The sequence below is a fragment of the Maudiozyma barnettii genome (assembly GCF_903064755.1).
Source record: "Maudiozyma barnettii strain CLIB 1767 genome assembly, contig: KABA2_08, whole genome shotgun sequence".
Lineage (NCBI taxonomy): Eukaryota > Fungi > Ascomycota > Saccharomycetes > Saccharomycetales > Saccharomycetaceae > Maudiozyma > Maudiozyma barnettii.
In genome coordinates this window covers 453988-474078 of record NW_024545245.1, presented here as the reverse complement: position 1 = coordinate 474078, position 20091 = coordinate 453988, and the positions used below count along the sequence as shown (strand labels likewise).

At 34.0% G+C, this 20091-nt stretch overlaps 11 protein-coding genes across 11 annotated transcripts; 6 read left to right on the top strand and 5 right to left on the bottom strand.

Moving 5' to 3' along the window:
- Positions 1 to 22: 22 nt before the first annotated feature.
- On the top strand, positions 23 to 2026 carry VPS33 (tethering complex ATP-binding subunit VPS33; the record flags this gene model as incomplete). Its single annotated transcript, XM_041552078.1, has 1 exon — positions 23 to 2026. The coding sequence occupies one exon, from the start codon at positions 23 to 25 to the stop codon at positions 2024 to 2026; it is 2004 nt and encodes a 667-aa protein (XP_041408012.1).
- A 265-nt stretch (positions 2027 to 2291) lies between these two features.
- Positions 2292 to 2537, top strand: COX8 (cytochrome c oxidase subunit VIII; the record flags this gene model as incomplete). The annotated part of the gene is made up of 1 exon (XM_041552077.1): positions 2292 to 2537. One exon carries the CDS (start codon positions 2292 to 2294, stop codon positions 2535 to 2537), a length of 246 nt encoding a protein of 81 aa, XP_041408011.1.
- Positions 2538 to 3090: 553 nt separating this feature from the next.
- Positions 3091 to 4359, bottom strand: CST9 (SUMO ligase CST9; the record flags this gene model as incomplete). Its single annotated transcript, XM_041552076.1, has 1 exon — positions 3091 to 4359. The coding sequence occupies one exon, from the start codon at positions 4357 to 4359 to the stop codon at positions 3091 to 3093; it is 1269 nt and encodes a 422-aa protein (XP_041408010.1).
- Positions 4360 to 4729: 370 nt separating this feature from the next.
- On the bottom strand, positions 4730 to 5560 carry ATP10 (Atp10p; the record flags this gene model as incomplete). Its single annotated transcript, XM_041552075.1, has 1 exon — positions 4730 to 5560. The coding sequence occupies one exon, from the start codon at positions 5558 to 5560 to the stop codon at positions 4730 to 4732; it is 831 nt and encodes a 276-aa protein (XP_041408009.1).
- A 525-nt stretch (positions 5561 to 6085) lies between these two features.
- On the top strand, positions 6086 to 7753 carry ART10 (Art10p; the record flags this gene model as incomplete). Its single annotated transcript, XM_041552074.1, has 1 exon — positions 6086 to 7753. The coding sequence occupies one exon, from the start codon at positions 6086 to 6088 to the stop codon at positions 7751 to 7753; it is 1668 nt and encodes a 555-aa protein (XP_041408008.1).
- Positions 7754 to 8051: 298 nt separating this feature from the next.
- Positions 8052 to 8696, bottom strand: CCW14 (Ccw14p; the record flags this gene model as incomplete). The annotated part of the gene is made up of 1 exon (XM_041552073.1): positions 8052 to 8696. The coding sequence occupies one exon, from the start codon at positions 8694 to 8696 to the stop codon at positions 8052 to 8054; it is 645 nt and encodes a 214-aa protein (XP_041408007.1).
- Positions 8697 to 9129: 433 nt separating this feature from the next.
- On the bottom strand, positions 9130 to 9387 carry ECM19 (Ecm19p; the record flags this gene model as incomplete). Its single annotated transcript, XM_041552072.1, has 1 exon — positions 9130 to 9387. The coding sequence occupies one exon, from the start codon at positions 9385 to 9387 to the stop codon at positions 9130 to 9132; it is 258 nt and encodes an 85-aa protein (XP_041408006.1).
- Positions 9388 to 9792: 405 nt separating this feature from the next.
- Positions 9793 to 12783, top strand: STE23 (metalloendopeptidase; the record flags this gene model as incomplete). The annotated part of the gene is made up of 1 exon (XM_041552071.1): positions 9793 to 12783. The coding sequence occupies one exon, from the start codon at positions 9793 to 9795 to the stop codon at positions 12781 to 12783; it is 2991 nt and encodes a 996-aa protein (XP_041408005.1).
- Positions 12784 to 13565: 782 nt separating this feature from the next.
- Positions 13566 to 13736, bottom strand: KABA2_08S04642 (40S ribosomal protein uS14; the record flags this gene model as incomplete). Its single annotated transcript, XM_041552070.1, has 1 exon — positions 13566 to 13736. One exon carries the CDS (start codon positions 13734 to 13736, stop codon positions 13566 to 13568), a length of 171 nt encoding a protein of 56 aa, XP_041408004.1.
- A 1220-nt stretch (positions 13737 to 14956) lies between these two features.
- TSR1 (Tsr1p) lies at positions 14957 to 17317 on the top strand (the record flags this gene model as incomplete). The annotated part of the gene is made up of 1 exon (XM_041552069.1): positions 14957 to 17317. One exon carries the CDS (start codon positions 14957 to 14959, stop codon positions 17315 to 17317), a length of 2361 nt encoding a protein of 786 aa, XP_041408003.1.
- Positions 17318 to 18269: 952 nt separating this feature from the next.
- On the top strand, positions 18270 to 19130 carry KABA2_08S04598 (uncharacterized protein; the record flags this gene model as incomplete). Its single annotated transcript, XM_041552068.1, has 1 exon — positions 18270 to 19130. The coding sequence occupies one exon, from the start codon at positions 18270 to 18272 to the stop codon at positions 19128 to 19130; it is 861 nt and encodes a 286-aa protein (XP_041408002.1).
- Positions 19131 to 20091: the final 961 nt, after the last annotated feature.

Here is a 20091-nt window from a genome sequence, read left to right as displayed (position 1 = left end):
GAGGGAATTGTTCCTGCAAATAATGAATTACCAATGGAACACCAGAAAATTTAAGGACTCTGTTCTGAAAGGGTTTTGCAATGCACTAGTTAGTATTGGAGGACCTGGCCAGGTACTTATAATTCAAGAAAATATGTTACCAGTTATAAATAATCTGTTAACTTTTACGACATTGACTGAAAAGACACCAGTGAAGAAGATTTTACTTCTCGATGATCAATTAACTACAGATCTTACAGAAATTTTAGACACAACCCCAACTATAAGGCCAGTGTTTCTTATAGATATTAGGGTCGATCTAACTGTACCATCAATGATAGAATCTGTTTTACAGAATTTAGAAATGACCGAACTGGATGTAATGTATTGCACGTGGGAATTCGATCTTTCGAATGGTTTGACCAAGGTTCCACATTCTATTCAATCACAATTACAAGAATTTTGTCAAACCGTTAGGCTCACTCCATGGAAAATGGTAACAATACCACAATTTGATGATGATTTTCTTTGTCTCCATGCATTATATAATTCTGAAAATGATTCACTATATGCACCATTTGAAAATTCATTGAAAGATGGGACGAGAGAGGTTTTACTAGACAACATGATCAATTGTATACTGACGTTATTAAAACAGACCAATACCACTATCACTAATACAGTTACATTAGGCAATCTATCTCAAAAGTTTGCCCAGCTGTTAAAATCAAGGGTGAAGGATAATATGACATACAATGATGAATTGATATTTGAGTCATTACATGGGAAAAAGGCTACTATTGATATAGAAACAGATATGATTGTCATTGAACGTGAAATGGATCCAATTACACCGTTGCTGACAGAACTGACCTATTTTGGTTTGTTAGACAAATTTCATAAATTTGATGCAAATGGGACATTAGTTGATAAGGAAGGAAATTCGCATAGCTTTGCTAATGATGATGAAATATGGAATCATTTAAAGTTCCTTAATTTTGGTGCAATGGGACCTAAATTAAACAAGATGGCTAAAGAATTGCAAAGCAAATACGACTCTAGACATGACGCAGAGACGGTGGGTCAAATCAAGACATTTGTGGATTCGTTGGGAACATTACAACAAGAACAAAAGCTCTTAAAGATGCATACCACATTATCATCTGATATTCTTGAAGAAGTTGAAAACAATGATTCTTTAGAATTTAATCGTATTCTTGAACTGGAACAAGATATCTTGCTTGATAATTTAGGAACCACGATCGCCATGGATCGTATCCTAACACTATTGTATGAGGATAAAGTACCGATGGAGGTGATAATACGGTTAGTATGTTTATTATCACTCTGCAAGAATGGTTTGAAGGATAATGAATTTGATACTTTGAAGAAGGAATTGATTGATACCTATGGGATAGAAATACTTTTCAAATTAGAATGGCTAACAAGGAACGGATTGTTCATCAGTAAATCCTTAATGCAAACACAGGCTACAATTATGTTGAAGAAAGAATATAGACATGCCTCTAAATGGTTAGATACAGTCCCTAATGAAGACGAGGGGGACGCATCTGTAAAAATAACAGATCCTAGAGAACCTACGTTTGCATATTGCGGAGTTTCTCCTCTAAGTATACGACTGATTCAATCACTCTATGATAGAACTGTTCTCTCTAAAAATTATTCTTCTCAACAGCCATTCATGATTTCAAGAGAACCAAGCTGTACCCAGTTAGATAATTTGATGCAACAACTCTATGGACAGGCCGATATAATTACTCAATCGCGATGGGTTCCTGAACCTACTGCAAGATTAAAACGAATCCGTGCTGCAAACATTAATGCTACTCCATCCACCAACACCACGAATATGCGCAACCGCAAGTCACTTCAGAACAAAGACATAGTGTTGATCGTATACCTCGGAGGTATTACCCCAGGGGAAGTAGCTTTGCTCAAGTTCTTGCAAGGCAAGTTACAACAACGTCACATCAACAAACGGTTCGTTATCATTGCTGACGGCATAGTGAGACATGCCAGCCAATGAAACGTGACGGAGACTCTCCGGGGGTTTTCTTTCGCTTCGGTCTTACCGCACTCTCGGAGCGAAAAATAAACAGCACTGTTTCCTGGTTTCATATATATATATATAAAGAGAGAGAGATAAAGGAAACAAGATAACTGGGAGCTATCCAAATATTATTAAACTTATTTTCAAGATCTTTTATTGATAATACCAGTTACGTTTTCTCTGTTTTGTCTTTTTTTATTACGAAATATACGTACACCATTTACACAATTATTTATAAACAATGTTCAGACAATCACTAGTGAAACTTTCTACAAGAAGAGCTTTTTCCTCTACCTCAAGACAAGCTTTTTCCTCTACCACAAGACAAGCTGCACACTTCAAAGAGGGTGTATACTCTAATATTCCATTCAAGGTTCATAACAGAAAGATTCCATTCGGTATCGTTTTCTTTGGTTTCTTGGGTGTTGGTTTCGCTGTCCCATTTATCGCCTCTTTCGTTCAATTGAAGAAATCTGGTAACATATAAGCAAGAAAGACATGTGTAAGGGAGAGATATATTAAAAAATCATTTGGTGTTGGTATGTAGACAGGTTTCTCTCATATTAGTTAGGTCATTTTTATGAAATATGCTACTCTCTCTTTTTTGTCTATTTGTTTGTGTCTTTTTTATTAAAAAATTGAATTTTTTGAAATGATAATGCCATGGGAGTTATAGAACCTAAGAAGTTGAGTCAAGGACTACATCTTCTCTATTTTATGTTTATTATTATACATTCCTTTTTTAAAAATCCAAAATTCTCTTAATGTATATTATCATCACAGTATTATTTATTCCTAGATCTGTCTTCCTTTAATTACTATTATTGTGTAAATCTGATATTCAATTATAATAATATCAGTGTTTTTTTTTCATAATTAATTATTCCTTATTCATTTATTATTATTGTTATTGTATATTATATATATATATAAATCAATATATCAAATAAAACTACAATAATATTGTCCTTTTTTTTTATTAATATTAGAAGACACCAGTTTGTTGTAGGGAAACGATAAGTTGGTGTTGTTTGACATACTTATGTCTTTTTGTATTTCATATTAGAGCTGGGTGTATTTGGGTATTTACAATTAATTACTTGTGATGTTGAACTTCTTCTATTCTGTGTCAAATTGTTTTTGTTCATGTTAATATTGTTGGTTGTGGTTCTATTACGACTACTTCTCATATGTGCAATTATACCTTGACTATTAGATATTGAACGAGTAGACTCATTATTGGTATTGTTGATGGTATTATTTCTTTTGGTAATGCGTAATCTATCAAGTGCTTGTGGAAATTTATTTCGGTTGGTATTTATATAACTATTTCTGTTTTTCGTTTGGTTATTATTGGAAGAGCTATATGTTAAGGATGACCGTTCATGAGATGCCCCTTCTGTTGATAATGAAGATAACGATGATATTCCCATACCTCGATTGTCCTTTGTGTCTGTCCTTCCATTATTAGGGGAATATATATACTTAGCTAGATGTGTAGATTCGGCCTCAAATGCTTCGTTTGTAGAAACATTATTGTTAGGTGCATATTTCTGGATATCTGAAGGGGAACTATAATCTGTTATTGAACGCTGAATTTTTGTTGTAGTTTGCATACTCGAGACATTGGGGAAATTGACCTTGGTTTGTAACAGTCCTCCTAAATTTCTGTTATTGCGATCCATATGATTCCTTATTGACGATTTTTTCTTTAATTTAGATAAAAATGTGTTTCCATCATTTTCTGAATCATCCATAGTTAGATCAACAGTCATTGGGGGTTGTATATTATGGTCATCACCATAACTTGTACTTGCTTTATGAGAATTTCTTGAATCAAAAAATTTAGATATACCTTGACTGTTGGTATTATTATGCTTTAATTGTGACTCTAGGTCTATTATTCGATTCCTCAATTTGGAAACACCATCTAGTTCTTGTTTAGCTTTGTATAATAATTGTTGTTGCCGGGCAACTTTTTCTCTTAATTTAACGCAATGAGTTTGATAATATTGAATTTGATTTACTAAAGCTTGTTGTTGAAATTGTGACACATTGTAAATTGTCTCAAGCAAATTGGGTAATGGTTCAAAAAATGAAATTACATCTGGAGGTAAATTCTTGTCAACTGCAAGTTTAATTATTGAAATGTCATCTGTATCACAAACTGGACAGGTATGTTTGTTCTCGACGTGAAGGGAGCATAAAATGTGAGCGCAGGAAGTCAAATTAAGAGGATCACCATGCGAATGTCTCCTATGGCAAACATTGCAATATACAAAATTTTGTTCAAAGAGATGGCTATTCATTTTTTTACCAGAATGTTGTTGGACCAGTTCAACTTGATGTATCTTATATCTGTTGTTTTATTAGGTTAAAATTTATTGTGAAAGATATCTTTGCTTTTAGCCGCCGAAGGTACACGCCTCCTATTCTTTGTTTTTTACCTTCCAAATTTTAGCAGAGCAAGATAGAAGTTCATAACTAAGAATAATAAGAACCTACAATTATATAGGTATGGAATATATAAAAGTGAAGTAACCACTAGGTTCAAAAGCAGTTGGAGAATTATGAATATGTATTATGTATCGGAAAAATTAGGATAATTGAGTGATAGGCTACTTCGTATCCCGTGCTATAAACATGATTGTGGATGGATGTACATTTGACTATAAAGTTCTAAGTGATTATTTTTGATTCAGTCTCATTCCTTACACCGTTCAAAGATCTTGATAGTGTTTGCAATTCTTCATCAGTAGCACCTCCACTGGCAATCCAACGGATCTTTAAGTCAGAATCTACCAGTAGTATGTAACCAGTGTAAATATTATTAATCATTAAGTCTTCTCTAATGGTAAATGGTAATTGCTGTCTGTCACATATGAAATAATTCTTTTGTAAGTTTTCAGGAATCTTTGATCTCATACTCCACATTGATAATTTAACAATCATAGTCTTTGCAGAGTTTTCCATCCAATTTATATTAACAAGTTGTGTATCATCAAGAGTATTTGGATCTTGTTTAACCAAACCATCAATGAACTCATTACTCAATTGATTACCAGTTTCGTTACCAAATATCCTTACAATACTGATTTTACCCTTCAAATTGTCCTCGATGGAACCCCTTTTAGCTGTTTTTGACAATGGTTGTCCCGTCATGTGAGGGAAATATAGGGCCTTATCCTTTCTCCAGTAGGATTTTGGTGAAAGGAATAATTTCCCATTGGTCTTACGATATGTAAACAAATCATACATCCCTGATTTACTCATTTCCAATGTAAGTTCGTTTGTTCTTTGTTTAGTCTTTTGTTGATCAAATAAATCTTTAAAAGAGTTACCTCTCGAGTATTTGGTATCTTTGGTAGGATATCTATTCAAACCAACAGGTTTAACGAGTTGTGTAACTACGTGTGGTTTCGGTTTAGAGGCATCAATAACTGGTTGAAAGAATTTTTGAAAAAAAAATAGTTCTCTAGAGGTGGTAGAAAACTGTCTAATACCCAACATCATTTAATAGTATAAACAGCGGTTCAAAGTTGGATATGATTATCTTTCGAAATATGGAAATAAGTCTGTGATTATATTGTCCCTCTTTGTTATTATTTATTGAGTTGGTTATTGGGATCATTTCTTTTCAACCATTAAAAAAATGGTACATTATGTGGGAATACGCGCAACAGTATTCAGCGGACTTAAGTTACCGAAGTGAAAATTAGTTAAAGGGTAGTTTCCAATTATCGCCATAAACATGAAATTTGAGTGCATTCACTGGAGGCTGTGCATATTGTTCCATAGGGGACCTCCTATAAGCGGGAATTTAGGTGTGGAACAATGACATAAGATATTAAAAGGATTTACTCCACTTTATCAATATAATGATCCGCAGAGGGGAAAAACATTCCAATTTATATAAGAACTCTAACATTCTACGTTCACAGAAGTAGCATTATCCTTAGTCTATTTGGATATAATTTGTATTCAGTTATTGGTTGTTGAATATTCAGGTTTATACAGGTTAAGAGATTAACTCCCATGGCACCATCTAGAAAAATTGAGCTAACGTTATCAAAGCCTTTGAACAGTGTTTTCTATACTGGAGAAGATAATATTTCAGGAGATGTTAAGGTCACATTCAACAAGTCAGTATCTGTTAAGAAGATATCAGTTCATTTAAAGGCTTTTTCAGAGACTATTACAAAAGTTGATTCAGACTATGCAGTAATGCAAAATGGTCTGTTAATTCAAGGTCCAGATACTAGAACATACCATAATATGATGAATATTGAAGAAAGAGTATTTCCTCCTGATAATGTATGGAATGCATTGGAAGGTTCATCAAAGCCATTTAAAGTGAACCCAGGTGAATATAATTATAAATTTAAATTTGATAAATTGGCAGGTGTAAAACCAAACTGTTTAAAATATCATGGTAAAGAGACAGTAATGTTTACTAAGAAACAGCATACAAAACTACCTCCAAGTTTTAATAATTTGACAAACGAAATGAATAAGATAGATAATTTAGATTTATATTTTTATTCGTTAGGAAAGATTTTATATATTGTACAAGTAGCTATTGAGTTAGGTAAAGCAAAGAGCTGGTTTAAACCATTTGATAAGATTATGAGGGAACAGCAATTGATTGAATATATTCCTAATAAGAACGATATGGATTATGAGAAACATGAGAATGTTTTTAATAGTAAAGTTGTATATAATAATTCGTCATCACCAGGGATACGAACTTCAAGTCTTGGTCAACAGTTAAGAGATAGAAGTAAACAAAGTACACTATCTATAGATCCAAGAAGTACAAGCATGGATTTTCCTATAGAAGGAAGTACGCCTGTGACCCCAATTGATAGTCCGAAGGTTGGTGGTAATGGTAACATTAATGGTATGAGTCCTCTAAATAGTGGTGCGCCAACGCACGTAGTGCCGCCAACAGTTGTTACAGTCAACCAATCTACATTTAAAGTTAGATTACCACATTCTGGTGATAACAGGCATGTAATGTGGGTTGAAGTAAGAACTAAAAATAATGGGTTTGATCATTTGTACCGTAAGGAGGCTCTTTTCCACAAAGGTAGTAATAAATTTGATCGAGTATATTTAGTATTTAGAACAAATGATATCGAAGAATTGAAAAAAATCAAGATAAAACCAGCAAAAATTCAATTAAATTTGTTAGAAACCACAACTTTTTTGTCAGAAGGTATTGCAAATGAGAACTTATCCTCTTTGAGATTGATTAGTGTCGACGGTTCGGAGTCCACTGAAAATCTCGTTGATATGAGTGAATTGAAACCTTACCCATCCCATACGAATCCTGATTCAGAAGGGTTTTACAAGATGGAATGTCCAGTCAAGCTTCGGGATCATCCGTCATTGAAAAGGTTATTATTCAATGAAGAAAATTATAGACATCGTGGAAACATGTTGTACAGTTTTAAAAGTTGTGCGATATCTCGTATATTTGATTTACAATTGATGATCAATTGGGATGTCTATGGTGAGTTAAGTTTAACAGAAGTGATTATTGATGATATTCAACTATATTGTTGGACTAGACGTAGACGTACTTCAAATTTGGAGACTGCTGAACCTGATTATCTACCTAGATATGTTGAACCGCCAACATATGGTGATACAGTTGACCGTATTACTGTGAACAATGGTGATATCAAGCAATTAACCTAAATATATACACCAATATAACTAATAAATAAAATAATAAATAAAATAAAAAAAAGTATACTTTTAACGTAAATATTTATGAATGTAACGATATTATTGAATAAAAAAAAGGAGACTTATAGAGGAAGACCTAGGATAACCCAAAACATATTGAAGTTCGATAAAAAACGTTAGTAATTTTAAGAACTGAAAGGGATAAACACAAAATAGTAATAATAAAAATAAGCAGGGAATGCTGTTTCAATATAAGATTGAAGTATAACTAATAATTAGTTTTCTAGAGGGAAATGATCCGTCACACTTAAATCAATAGAGCAGCAGCAGCAACAACGGCTAGAGAACCACCTAGTTGTAGAAGGTTAGCACCACCTTGAGAAACAGAAACGATGGACTTGGTGGAGCTTGTAGAAGATGTAGTAGATTCAGAAGAAGTAGTTGGCTCTTCGGAAACAGATGTGATAGTGGAGGTAGTAGTTGGAGCTTCAGTAGAAGAAGAAGTGGTAGTAACTTCGACAGAGGCTTCGACAGAGGCTTCAGTAGAAGTAGAAGCAGCAGCTTCAGAAGAAGAAGAAGAGGAAACGATGGCGGAGGAAGAGGAAGCTTTTTCAGAAGAGGAGGAAGCACTAGTAGAAGAGGAAGAGGAAGATGCAGCTGAAGAAGAGGAAGAAGAGTCACCTAGAGAAATATTTTGGTCGGAACAAGAGCTCTTGAAAGCAGAGTAAGCTGCATCAGCGTTACCGTTTGGACAGATAGAGTCTAAACAGCTCTTGACGGCAGAGCTTTCGCTGGAACAAACACAGTCTAGGTTGCTTAGAGTCTTACATTGGGAAGAACCGGAGGTAACCTGAGCAACACAGGCTAACAAACAGGCTGGAGGAGTGGCTAAGACTTCCTTGGATAGTAAAGCTAGGGATAAAACGGAGGTTAAAACGGCAGAAGTACGCATAATGAAACGAGTGGTAATATTTATAGTAGTCTTGAATAAGTTATTGATTGTATTCTATTATGAATATATAAAGAATGAGATGAAACTGATAGGATGCTTCTAAATACTAAACTTATTCAACTGATCCCCCTTTTGCCTTTATATAATATGTATATATATTGTTTATTATTATAAATAACCAAATTGGCAACAAAGCGGTGAAAAATTTTGTCTGCATGTTTACTATAAAAAATATTAAGAATATTCGGTGCGGTGTGTGGGTGCGCTGCTATTTATAGACATATAGATATAAATCAGCTGGTCGTCACGTGAGTGTCACGTGGCATGTCAATAATTCAATGGGGAATATATATATATAGAAAGAAGGATGGTAGGTATCTCCATCTGTTGGTGATTGGGTTATTTACAATGGTGGTTGTGTGGTAATAGTTCGTTAGTGGTTTGTTTCTTCTGTAGCCGGGGTTACTGGTTGAGACTGGAATTGGTTTCCAGGGAAGAGGACACGATCCTTCTCATCCACAATCACGTTACCGTCTTTATCGAACTTGGGAAGATCTATATCGTTTCGTAGATTACCATCCTTACGCAGTTGCTCTACTACAATCGGCTGGAAGAAGTTTATGCCCATGTATACACTGGCTACGGCTACTATTCCGACAGTGGTGATTCCAAATCCTCTTACTCTTGCCATGACTATAATTTGTGAAGCGTTCGGATTATTTTATAAGTTGTGCACTAGTCGTGAGTTTGAAGTATGCCGAGACGTGTAGATATATATATAGATATTATGGGGACTCTAGCTTCGCCTTTGTATTATGTTGTTGACTGCTCTCTTTCTCGATGGGAGGTGGGAAACCTTTTTTTGGTTCTTCTTTTTTCAATTTAATGGGGGAAGAAAATATATGTAAACTGTATAATGGATTGGAGGGAAAATAAAAAAGGAGAAAACAGGTAATAAGGAAAAGAACCAATCCTTGGATAAGAAAAGTCGTTATCAATTGGAGTAGAGTGTATCCATTCGTTTTCTGCTTTTTGTTGTTGTTGTGGTGAAATATATATATATATATATATATATTTATTGAACGCCAATCCTTTGATGTCTATTGCATCACTCTCACGAAATTTACCTCACGTCGCTAGGAGTTATACCACTTTATTACCTAAATATAATCCATTAAGAACAATGGCTACTTACAAGATTCTTAATGAAACGTTTGAAAAACCAGATCTAGATGACAGACAGTACAGATTTATTCAATTGCCTAACAATTTGCAAGCACTATTGATTCATGATCCTACCACTGATAAAGCTGCAGCTGCATTAGATGTTAATATTGGTGCCTTTGAAGATCCAGAAGAATTGCCTGGGTTAGCACATTTTTGCGAGCATTTGTTATTCATGGGATCAGAGAAATTCCCAGATGAAAATGAATATTCTAGTTACTTAAGTAAACATGGGGGTTCTTCAAATGCCTATACAGGTTCTCAAAATACAAATTATTATTTTGAGATTAATAATGAGCATTTATTTAATGGTTTAGATCGATTTTCAGGATTTTTCACAGGTCCTTTGTTTAATAAGGATTCTACTGATAAAGAAATTAATGCTGTGGATAGTGAAAACAAGAAAAATTTACAAAATGACGTATGGAGAATATATCAATTGGATAAATATTTATCTAACCATGAACATCCATACCACAAATTTTCAACTGGTAACGTTGAGACTTTGGGTACTATTCCTACTTCCCAAGGTTTGAATATAAGGGATGAGTTATTGAAGTTTTATAACAGATGTTACTCTGCTAATTTAATGAAATTGTGTATCCTTGGCAGAGAAGATCTGGATACTTTGTCCGATTGGGCAACGCAGTTGTTCCAGGATGTCCCAACCACCGATCGTGAGGTTCCAGAATATCCAACCCAAGTTATCACAAAAGATCATTTCACTAAGATTATTAGGATTAAGCCTGTAAAGGATATCAGAAAGCTGGAGGTCACATTTTTAGTACCTGATATGGATGAACATTGGGAATCTAAACCATCTCATTTCTTAAGTCATTTGATTGGGCATGAGGGTTCTGGTTCATTATTAGCCTATTTAAAAAAATTAGGTTGGGCTAATGAATTATCAGCTGGTGGTCTTTCTGTGTCAAAAGATAATTCATATTTCTCAATTAATATTGATTTAACTGAAAAGGGGATGGATAATTATATTAACGTTGTTCATATTATATTCCAATATATTGAACATTTAAAAAATGCATTGCCTCAGGATTGGATTTATACAGAATTAGCTAATATCTCTAAGGCAAATTTCAAGTTTAAACAAAAGGGTAGTCCATCATCCACTGTATCAAATTTGGCTAAAAAATTATCTAAGGATTATATTCCAGTGGAAAATATTTTAAATTCTGGTATATTTACTAAAAATGAACCAGAAAAGATAATCGAATTCACCAAATCTTTAACAGTAGAAAACTCAAGATTTATGCTTATCTCGAGAGATTTGCCAACAGATACTGAAGAAAAATGGTATGGGACTGAATACAGTATCATTGATTACCCTGAAGAATTATTGAAATTGACAGAAACACCTGGTTTGAAAAGCAGTTTACACCTACCACATCCAAACGAATTTGTTGCCAACAATTTTACAGTTGATAAACAAGAAGATATTGTTCCATTGAATGAACCATATTTGTTACAGGATAATGAAAATGGGAAATTATGGTATAAGAAGGATGACAGATTCTGGCAACCAAGAGGTTATATTTATATCTCATTAAAATTGCCCCACACTCATGCAAGTATCCTCACAAGCATGCTTTCCACGTTATATGTACAACTGGTCAACGATTCATTAAAGGACTTGGAGTACGATGCAGCCTGTGCCAACTTACGTGTCTCTTTCGTTAAAATCAGTCAAGGTCTTGATATTACCCTTACTGGGTTTAATGAAAAGTTGGCTACTTTATTGACTAGATTCCTAGACGGTATTAAGAACTTCATGGCAGATAAAGATCGGTTTGAAGTCTTTAAGGATAAGACCGTTCAACATTTGGATAACTTGATGTACGAAGTTCCATATGGTCAAATGTACACCATTTATAATTCTCTATCTAGTGAGATTTCCTGGTCTACAAAAGAAAAATTAGATGTTGCTAAACAACTAACATTTGAGCAATTTCAAGCATTCATTCCAACAATTTTCCAAGAGATGTATTCTGAAATCTTAGTTCATGGTAATTTGAAATATGAAGAGGCTATGGAGATCGATTCATTGATTGATATTTTAAGAAAACATTCAGTTCAAACTTCTCAAGTAGATAATATTAGAATGAGGTCATACATTATTCCAAATGCAAAAACCTTCAGATATGAGACTTTGTTAACAGATAAGAAAAATGTGAACTCATGTATTCAACATGTCACACAACTGGACGTGTACACTGAAGGATTATCAGCTATGAGTGGATTATTTGCCCAAATGATTCATGAACCATGTTTTAACATTTTAAGAACTAAGGAACAACTTGGCTACGTCGTATTCAGCTCCAGTTTGAATAACCATGGTACAGCAAACATCCGTATCTTAGTACAATCTGAGCATTCGACACCTTTCTTAGAATGGAGAATTGATGAATTTTACAAGAAGTTTGGTAATATATTAACAACTATGACTGAAAAAAACTTTAAGAAACATAAGAATGCCTTGTGCAAAAACCTGCTGCAAAAATACAAAAATATGAACGAGGAAAGTTCAAGATATACAGCTGCTATTTACCTTGGGGACTATAACTTCTTACATCGTCAAAAAAAGGCAGAATTGGTCGAAGCTTTAACCAAAGAACAAATGATTGCATTCTATGAAAGATATATCAACGGACCGGATGCAACAAAGCTGGTTATTCATTTGAAATCCCAAGCTGAGAATAAGAAGGTTGATAGTGAAAAGGATCTAGATAATGCACTTTATCCATCAGGTATATTAATCGATGACATTCGTCAATTCAAGTCTGCTTCTTTCTTGGCGCCTATTCGCCAACCTAGCAGAAAATTTGAAATATACGATCCCAACAAATAGATAAAAAGTAATTAATATGTACAAGAATTTAATAGAACTATCGCAATTTACATGGCGTTTAAATAATAATAATAAAATAAAAATAAAAGTGAAAAATTGTAGACTATCAGACGACATCCCAAGTTCATCTATCCCCTCATTTGTGAGGGGAATTCACGAACAACGGACTTCCTATCCTGTCCAATTATATTGATCTGGGAAACTGGTATTTCAATCTAGTTGAAACACTGGCAATTAATTACTGTTAGAAGACAGATAAACCAACTGTGGCATGTTTCCGGTACATTTTAGATTCACCCTCTTTAAAAAATGAAAATAAAATAAGAATTGTTTTAGAAAATAGAATTATTTAAATTAGAAAGTTGTTATGATTTGTTTTAATTTCGGTTCCTTTTATATGAGTTCAAATAATTCACGCGATGTTCAAAGAAACCTTGAAAAAATTTTTCAGAATTTACGGGTAAAGCGAAATTTGCACATAATAAACATAGGGCAAGCCATAAACGGTTATATAGATTAGGGATGAACAACGTTAATATGACAACAGAGACACTAGATCAATATCTAAGGTCTAGTTGTGCAATCGCATTGGTACGACGTGTTAATTTAGTTTGTTAATATAAAACGATTGAACATATGTGTTCCTACATATATATAAAATAATTTAATGAATACTTGTAAATGGTTATGATATTATAGAGAAAAGAGATGAATAATGAGAGACACAGAGCATTGTTTTAATGATAATGATGATATTCTCTGATACTTATATATACAATATCTTAACGGTACTTGGTGAAACCGATGTCGTTAGCTCTTTCTCTGAAACATTGACGACAGATGTTAAGACCGTACTTTCTGATCAAACCAGTGTGGGAAGAACAGACACGACATTGACGAGAACCTTTACCGAATCTTCTTGGGTGGGAGAACCAAACGTTTTCGTGAGCCATATTGTCTGTGAAAATTAAAATATAAAATCTTGTTGTATCGTAAATTAAAAGATTTCAAATAGAATCAATTAATGGAAAAAATAACAAAATTAAATTATGATTGTTAGTAATGTGTTACAATGTGTATTATTTTCTTCTTATATACAATAGAAATTGGATATGGAACATTAATATGATGATACGTTGTTATCTTATCGTTTTAAGTCATTATTGTTACCTGCGACACTTTCAGTACGACTTTTATTTATCAATTCTTATTGTTTAGATATATGGAATTTCATCGTTCTTTGATACTGATTCTTTTCTTCCTTCTATTTTAGATGATTTGCTCTTGTATTATCGATACACAGAATATGTTTCGATGGGTATACGGTTTCTCTATGAAGATAAGCTCATTCTTCACGATATTTCTTGATCGATACAGTTGATTCATATATCAATATATTCATTCTTCATCCTTACTATCTAATCCTCATTGGTCAAAGTTTACCCTTATTATTCATCTTCAAACATTTAACATTCATTATTTCATGTATTTCTATTCTATTGTTACTGTGACATATATCTCTCCTATACATACATTTATGTTTAAATTGGTGTACGTTTGACTTTCTTGTAGGTATGTTATTTTAAAGTTGTACCTCTTTAATCTACCTTCTTATTTAAATGATTAATATATATCGCAACACTACCATCATAGTAATCAAGACTGTCTTCGCTAAGACCTCAATCATTGTATCTGTTGGGCCTACAGACTACCTTCACATTGAATCAGTAACTCCTTCGCTGCTCTAGTTATTGGATGAATATTTGATTCTTCGAGAGTAAGTGAAATTGCAAAGTGAAATTGTTCACTGTGACCCATACGCTCAACAACCAAAAAGCGATTTAAGTGAAAATTAAATTTTCACTTAAAAAAATAAAACAAATGGATGGGTGTTCGGATGTTGAGGGTGTAAGGGTGTACCTAAATAGTCGCAGGACTATATTTACGAACCCTACTTTGGGGTTGAGAACAAGACCTAAGTTGTTCAAAGAGAAAAAAATTTTCAATTTAGCGATGCTCATCTCTTCTATGTATTGAAATATAGGAGGGAGTATTAAAGAGTACTTTCTTGACATCAAAGTTATCTCTAATAGTTAAAGTAATTGATATATACTGTTTGCTATATTGTACATTGCCACCCAGTTAAAAATATCCAAAAAGTGAAAAAGAAATAATGGCTGGTCATTCACATAGATCAGCGTTTGGGAAGAACCATAAAACGTTCAAGTCCAAGCATGCATCAAAAGGTGCTCTGAAAAGATTATTCAAGGGTAAAGTTGAAAGAGATCCTATTAATGGAAAAACTTTAAAGACAGTCTCCAAAGATCAGCGTAAGAATAAGTCTAAACAACTTAGAACAGTAAAGATTCTGGAATCTGTAGAGAATAGAAAACTATTTGAAGGTTCCAATGGTGCTTCTAAAATTATTACAGTAGTCCCCTTGACACCTGATGTTGATGCTACTGCAATTGTTAAAGGTCTTCTACAATCAAGTGATTTGGACCTAAATGATCATTTAGTGTCAAAAGAAAGTGGCAACATTCCAAGCGTAAGAGATTACGACATTAAGAAATTCAAGAGTAAATTGAAAGTTATCGTTCCAGATATGAGTAACTTCTTACATATTCTAGATTGTGCTAAAGTAGCAGATTTTGTCATATTAGGTTTAAGTGGTACCGCTGAAGTGGATGATGAATTTGGTGAACAAGTTGTTCGTGCTCTCGAATTACAAGGTATTTCTTCTGTTATGGGTGTTGTAACCAATTTATCTGCAGTTCATCCAAAGGAAAAATTTCAATTGGACGTTAAACAATCCTTAGAAAGTTATTTCAAGCATTTCTTCCCTAACGAAGAAAAGATATACAATTTAGAAAAACTTTCAGATTCATTGAACGCTTTGAGACAATTATGTCAAAAGATGCCTCGTCCTGTAACTTGGAGAGATCAAAGAGGTTATTTGGTAGCAGATTCGATAGATTTCCAACCAGGGACAGATGAAAATGGTGATCTGGTTATCTCTGGTACTGTTCGTGGGGTTGGATTTGATGCAAACAGGTTGATCCATATTCCAGATTTGGGTGATTTCCAACTTTCTGGTATTGAAAAAATTGGTTCATCTTCGAGAGCTAAGAAACCAAAGAGTGATGATCCTATTGATACTTTGGATTTAGATACCCAATTTGGGTCCAATGAATTGCGAGATACCCTTGACGTCTATGCACCAGCTAACGTCAACACAGAATATGACGATGATTCGGATTTCGAATATGATGATCTAAAGACTGCAAGATTTGATGATGGTGGGTTTTTACCAGGCGCTGAAGAAGAAGCTAGATCTGTGAAAGTACCAAAGGGCACTTCTGATTACCAAGCTAAGTGGTACATAGATGATATGGTTGATAACGGTACTATGACTGGTAATGATGAAGATGAAGACAATATGATGGACGATGATGAAGATGCACTACCTGAGAATGATATGCAAATTGAAAGTGATATCAGCGATTTGGAAGACGCTCAAGATGACGAAGTATTCGTTGATCTTTCACCTGAAGAGGAAGAACGTCAATTGAAAGAGTACAGAGAATTGGAAAAAGAAGATCGCGAGTTCCCAGATGAAGTCGAATTATACCCAACTGAATCAGGTATTGATCGTCTAAAGAGATACAGAGGTTTAAAGAACTTATATAACTGTGCCTGGAATGTTGATGAAAAGGATCCAACATGTCCTCCAGAATGGAAGCGTGTTTTGAGAGTTGGTAATTACAAGAATACTGCCAATAGACTCGTAAAAGAAGCTAGGTCAAAGGCTCAAGTTGTCGCTGGTGACCGTATTGTATTACATATAAATTTCCCACAACATTTACTTCCAAAAATTGTCGATCCATCTCAATTGTTATTTGCGGTTTATGGATTATTATATCACGAACACAAAAACGCTATTGTAAACTTTTCTCTAAAAAGATGGGAAGAGTACGACAGACCAGTACCAGCAAAGGAACCAATCATCGTTCAATATGGTGTTAGAAGATACACTATCCATCCATTATTTTCAGGGACGACGAATACACCAAATAATGTGCATAAGTTTGAAAAATTCTTGCACCCAGAAACTTTATCAGTGGCTACATGTATTGCGCCGGTTGATTTTACACAATCTCCGGCCATCTTTTTCAAACCTAACGCTAACGACGCTAAGGGTATTGAATTGATTGGTCAAGGTACCTTCTTGAATGCTGATCACACCAGAGTTCTAGCCAAGAGAGCAATTCTAACAGGTCATCCATTCAGATTCCACAAGAACGTTGTTACAGTTCGTTACATGTTCTTCAACTCCGAGGATGTGGAATGGTTCAAATCTATTCCATTATTTACAAAATCTGGTAGAACTGGTTTCATCAAGGAAAGTTTGGGTACACACGGTTACTTCAAGACTACCTTTGATGCTAAACTATCAGCTCAAGATGTGGTAGCAATGTCCTTATACAAACGTATGTGGCCAATACCTTCAATGCCTTGGACACCGGAATTATGAACTTAGCCCATTGTTCAAGTGTTATAAATAAATTTGTATAGATCCATACAGCACATTCATAAGATACTAACGGTATCAAAATCATGTATAATATTAGTCAGTAACGAGAAAGGCATCCGATTGCAAATATTGAATTATATTTACATTATAGAGGAAGCCACGAGTTTGATGTCAAAAAAAAATGCATAATAAGTTGTAATAACTGTAAAATAGATCTGCTGTCTTTTTAACATTGCATTTATATTGGTCTAGCGTGCAGTAAACGAAACATTGTGTACTTCTATTAATGGATAACGGTACCTTTTTCTCCCAAAGATTGTATAATCTTCAATCTCATTTTTTCAGCTTCTTAATTTTCCAAGAGCAGCTATTAGATCGGTGCAGTCATTTTTGAGTCGGAATATTGAGGGATGCATCCAGAAATTATAAGATAAGCAGCATATTAATCTCGGAGGACTCTGTTTTACGTTGCTGGTTGCAATAAAAAGCTTGTGCACTAAAGACAGTTATGAAAATGACTGTCTTTAGGTTTTTCATGTCTCAATTTCCATTATTAATCAAAAGGCAAGTCCAAAAGAAATCACGCAACTACGTTTTGTATTTCAAGTAACCCTATAATGTCAGGTGCGAGGATTAGGATTCGAGATTGGGTTGGGTCGAAATTTTAGTGATCGAACCAGAGTAAAACCAATTCTAGGCGAGTCGATTAATCATTTAGCAACACTGCACCTCTGATCCCCTGTTCTGATCATCGGTAACATATGGAGCTTGTTAGTAACTAAGTGTAACTTATTGTGACACTGCGTCCAAGATAAGAAATTTATCTCAAAAAATTCAGGTTGAAGAAAACTTATTATAAAAATAGAGGGTGGTAATTTCTTAGCTTTCACTTTTATCCCTATTCAATTAGAAGCTTTTGGGCAATAGAAAACCTCAGATAATTGGAGAGATAATGCTTAAATTAACATTTTTTCTTTTGATTCTGAATCTAGCAACACACTTTTGCGACTCTTACCAGTTTAATGTATCAGACAATTATGACCACATGTTAGTAATATCTACTGAAGATCCCAGATTCAGCACAGTGCGTGGGCTGAACAGGTCCACTATAGATTATTCCAAATACAAGAAAGTTATTAATTGGTCAGGAGTTTATGATATGGTTGATTTTGGTTCTTCTGTTGAGTTCACAAACGGAACAATCAAGTCGTGCAATAATAGTAGGTCAACCCGTGACGAGAAAGCAGCAGGTATCGTAAGATTGATAGATCCAGACTATAGTGCCTTCCGCGGTGTAGGTAATGAGTCAGTCACTTATAAATTTTTTGACCATGGTAGCAGCTATAATAATGATAACTATCATATAATTCATTGGTCAGATAAGATACAATCATATCTTAAAAGCGTCAGAAAGTTCTATGAGACTTACGTGTCCCTTTTAATCAATAGTATCAGCGATTTCATATCTATGTCATTCCCCATCGCATCTGACATGCTTAGCAAATCTGCTAAAAAGGAATGTGGTAGTAGTACCCAGTGGTATAGAACTTACAATAGTGCAGGAACTCAAGTTACATATTTAGTTGCCATTTCCAAATGGACAACAGGTAAGAACTGTGATACTCAAGCTACAAATGAAACGATTGTTGATGGATTAGAAGAAATGCTACAACAGGCAGATAACGAGCACCTGGCCTCTTGGTGTTCCAGTTTTAACAATGGTGAAACATGGAAAACTGATGTCAGATTTTTGTTGTGCTTAGAAACCCATTTTAGTGGTCAAAGTATTTGGGATATTCCGTGCGCTGACTAGGTAGTAGCAATTGTTCGTCCAGAGTGTTGTTTAGATAAGTTACATGGTCTTTACAAGTGACATCTCAAACTCTATGTTCAACAACAAACTTATTTACTTTTTTTTTTCTCCAAATTATTTAAATGTACCATCCTTTATTTTTAAGATGTTTTTATAAATATATTAAATATTATTGAATGTAAAAGTCTGCTACATATTTACAATGAAAGAGTGCAACTCTTTAATTACCTGGTGAATTTATCGAAATAGGCGATTTTGAGAATATTGTTAACGATCGTGAAACGAGGAGGATGATAGAATTCATCAGCTACTGAAACACATCATTTGCAACTACATAATGAAATAATAAACACGGTTAACTTAAATCGAGGTACTCAATTTAATGTACTTTTCTCTCAAAGAGTATGCGTCACAAATTACCGATAATACGAACAGCCGCAGTATGAATAATGGAGAAATGGAAGGGCCATATATATTTTACTCTTAATGGATTAAACCATGTTTAAATAACTATCTAAACGAATGAAATATTTACAAAAACAGGTCGATAACGGTATGTTATTGTATTAGTATAACGTTTGGAAATAGTTCATACCATGGTATATCGATATCTTCCCATCCAGACAGAGCGACATTCGATATGGCAACTACAAACTCGTATTAAATTATATATTAGTTAGCTAAATAATATGAATACAAATATATTACCTCGTTATTTACCACTTCTATATTACCGCAACCGTTCTCCCTCCCTTTTATAAATCTGTTTACTTCATCCACCTGACTTATATATCTTAGCCTGAGTACTAATGGTAAATAATTTTCAACGTTCGCCTTAAAAATATTCTGATGGGATAGTTCTTAAAGTGTAATAAAATAAAATTGACAAGTGTAAGATATATATATATGGACTTTTTATTTGGATCATCAATAAGAAATTGATATTCCTATCAAGTGTGTA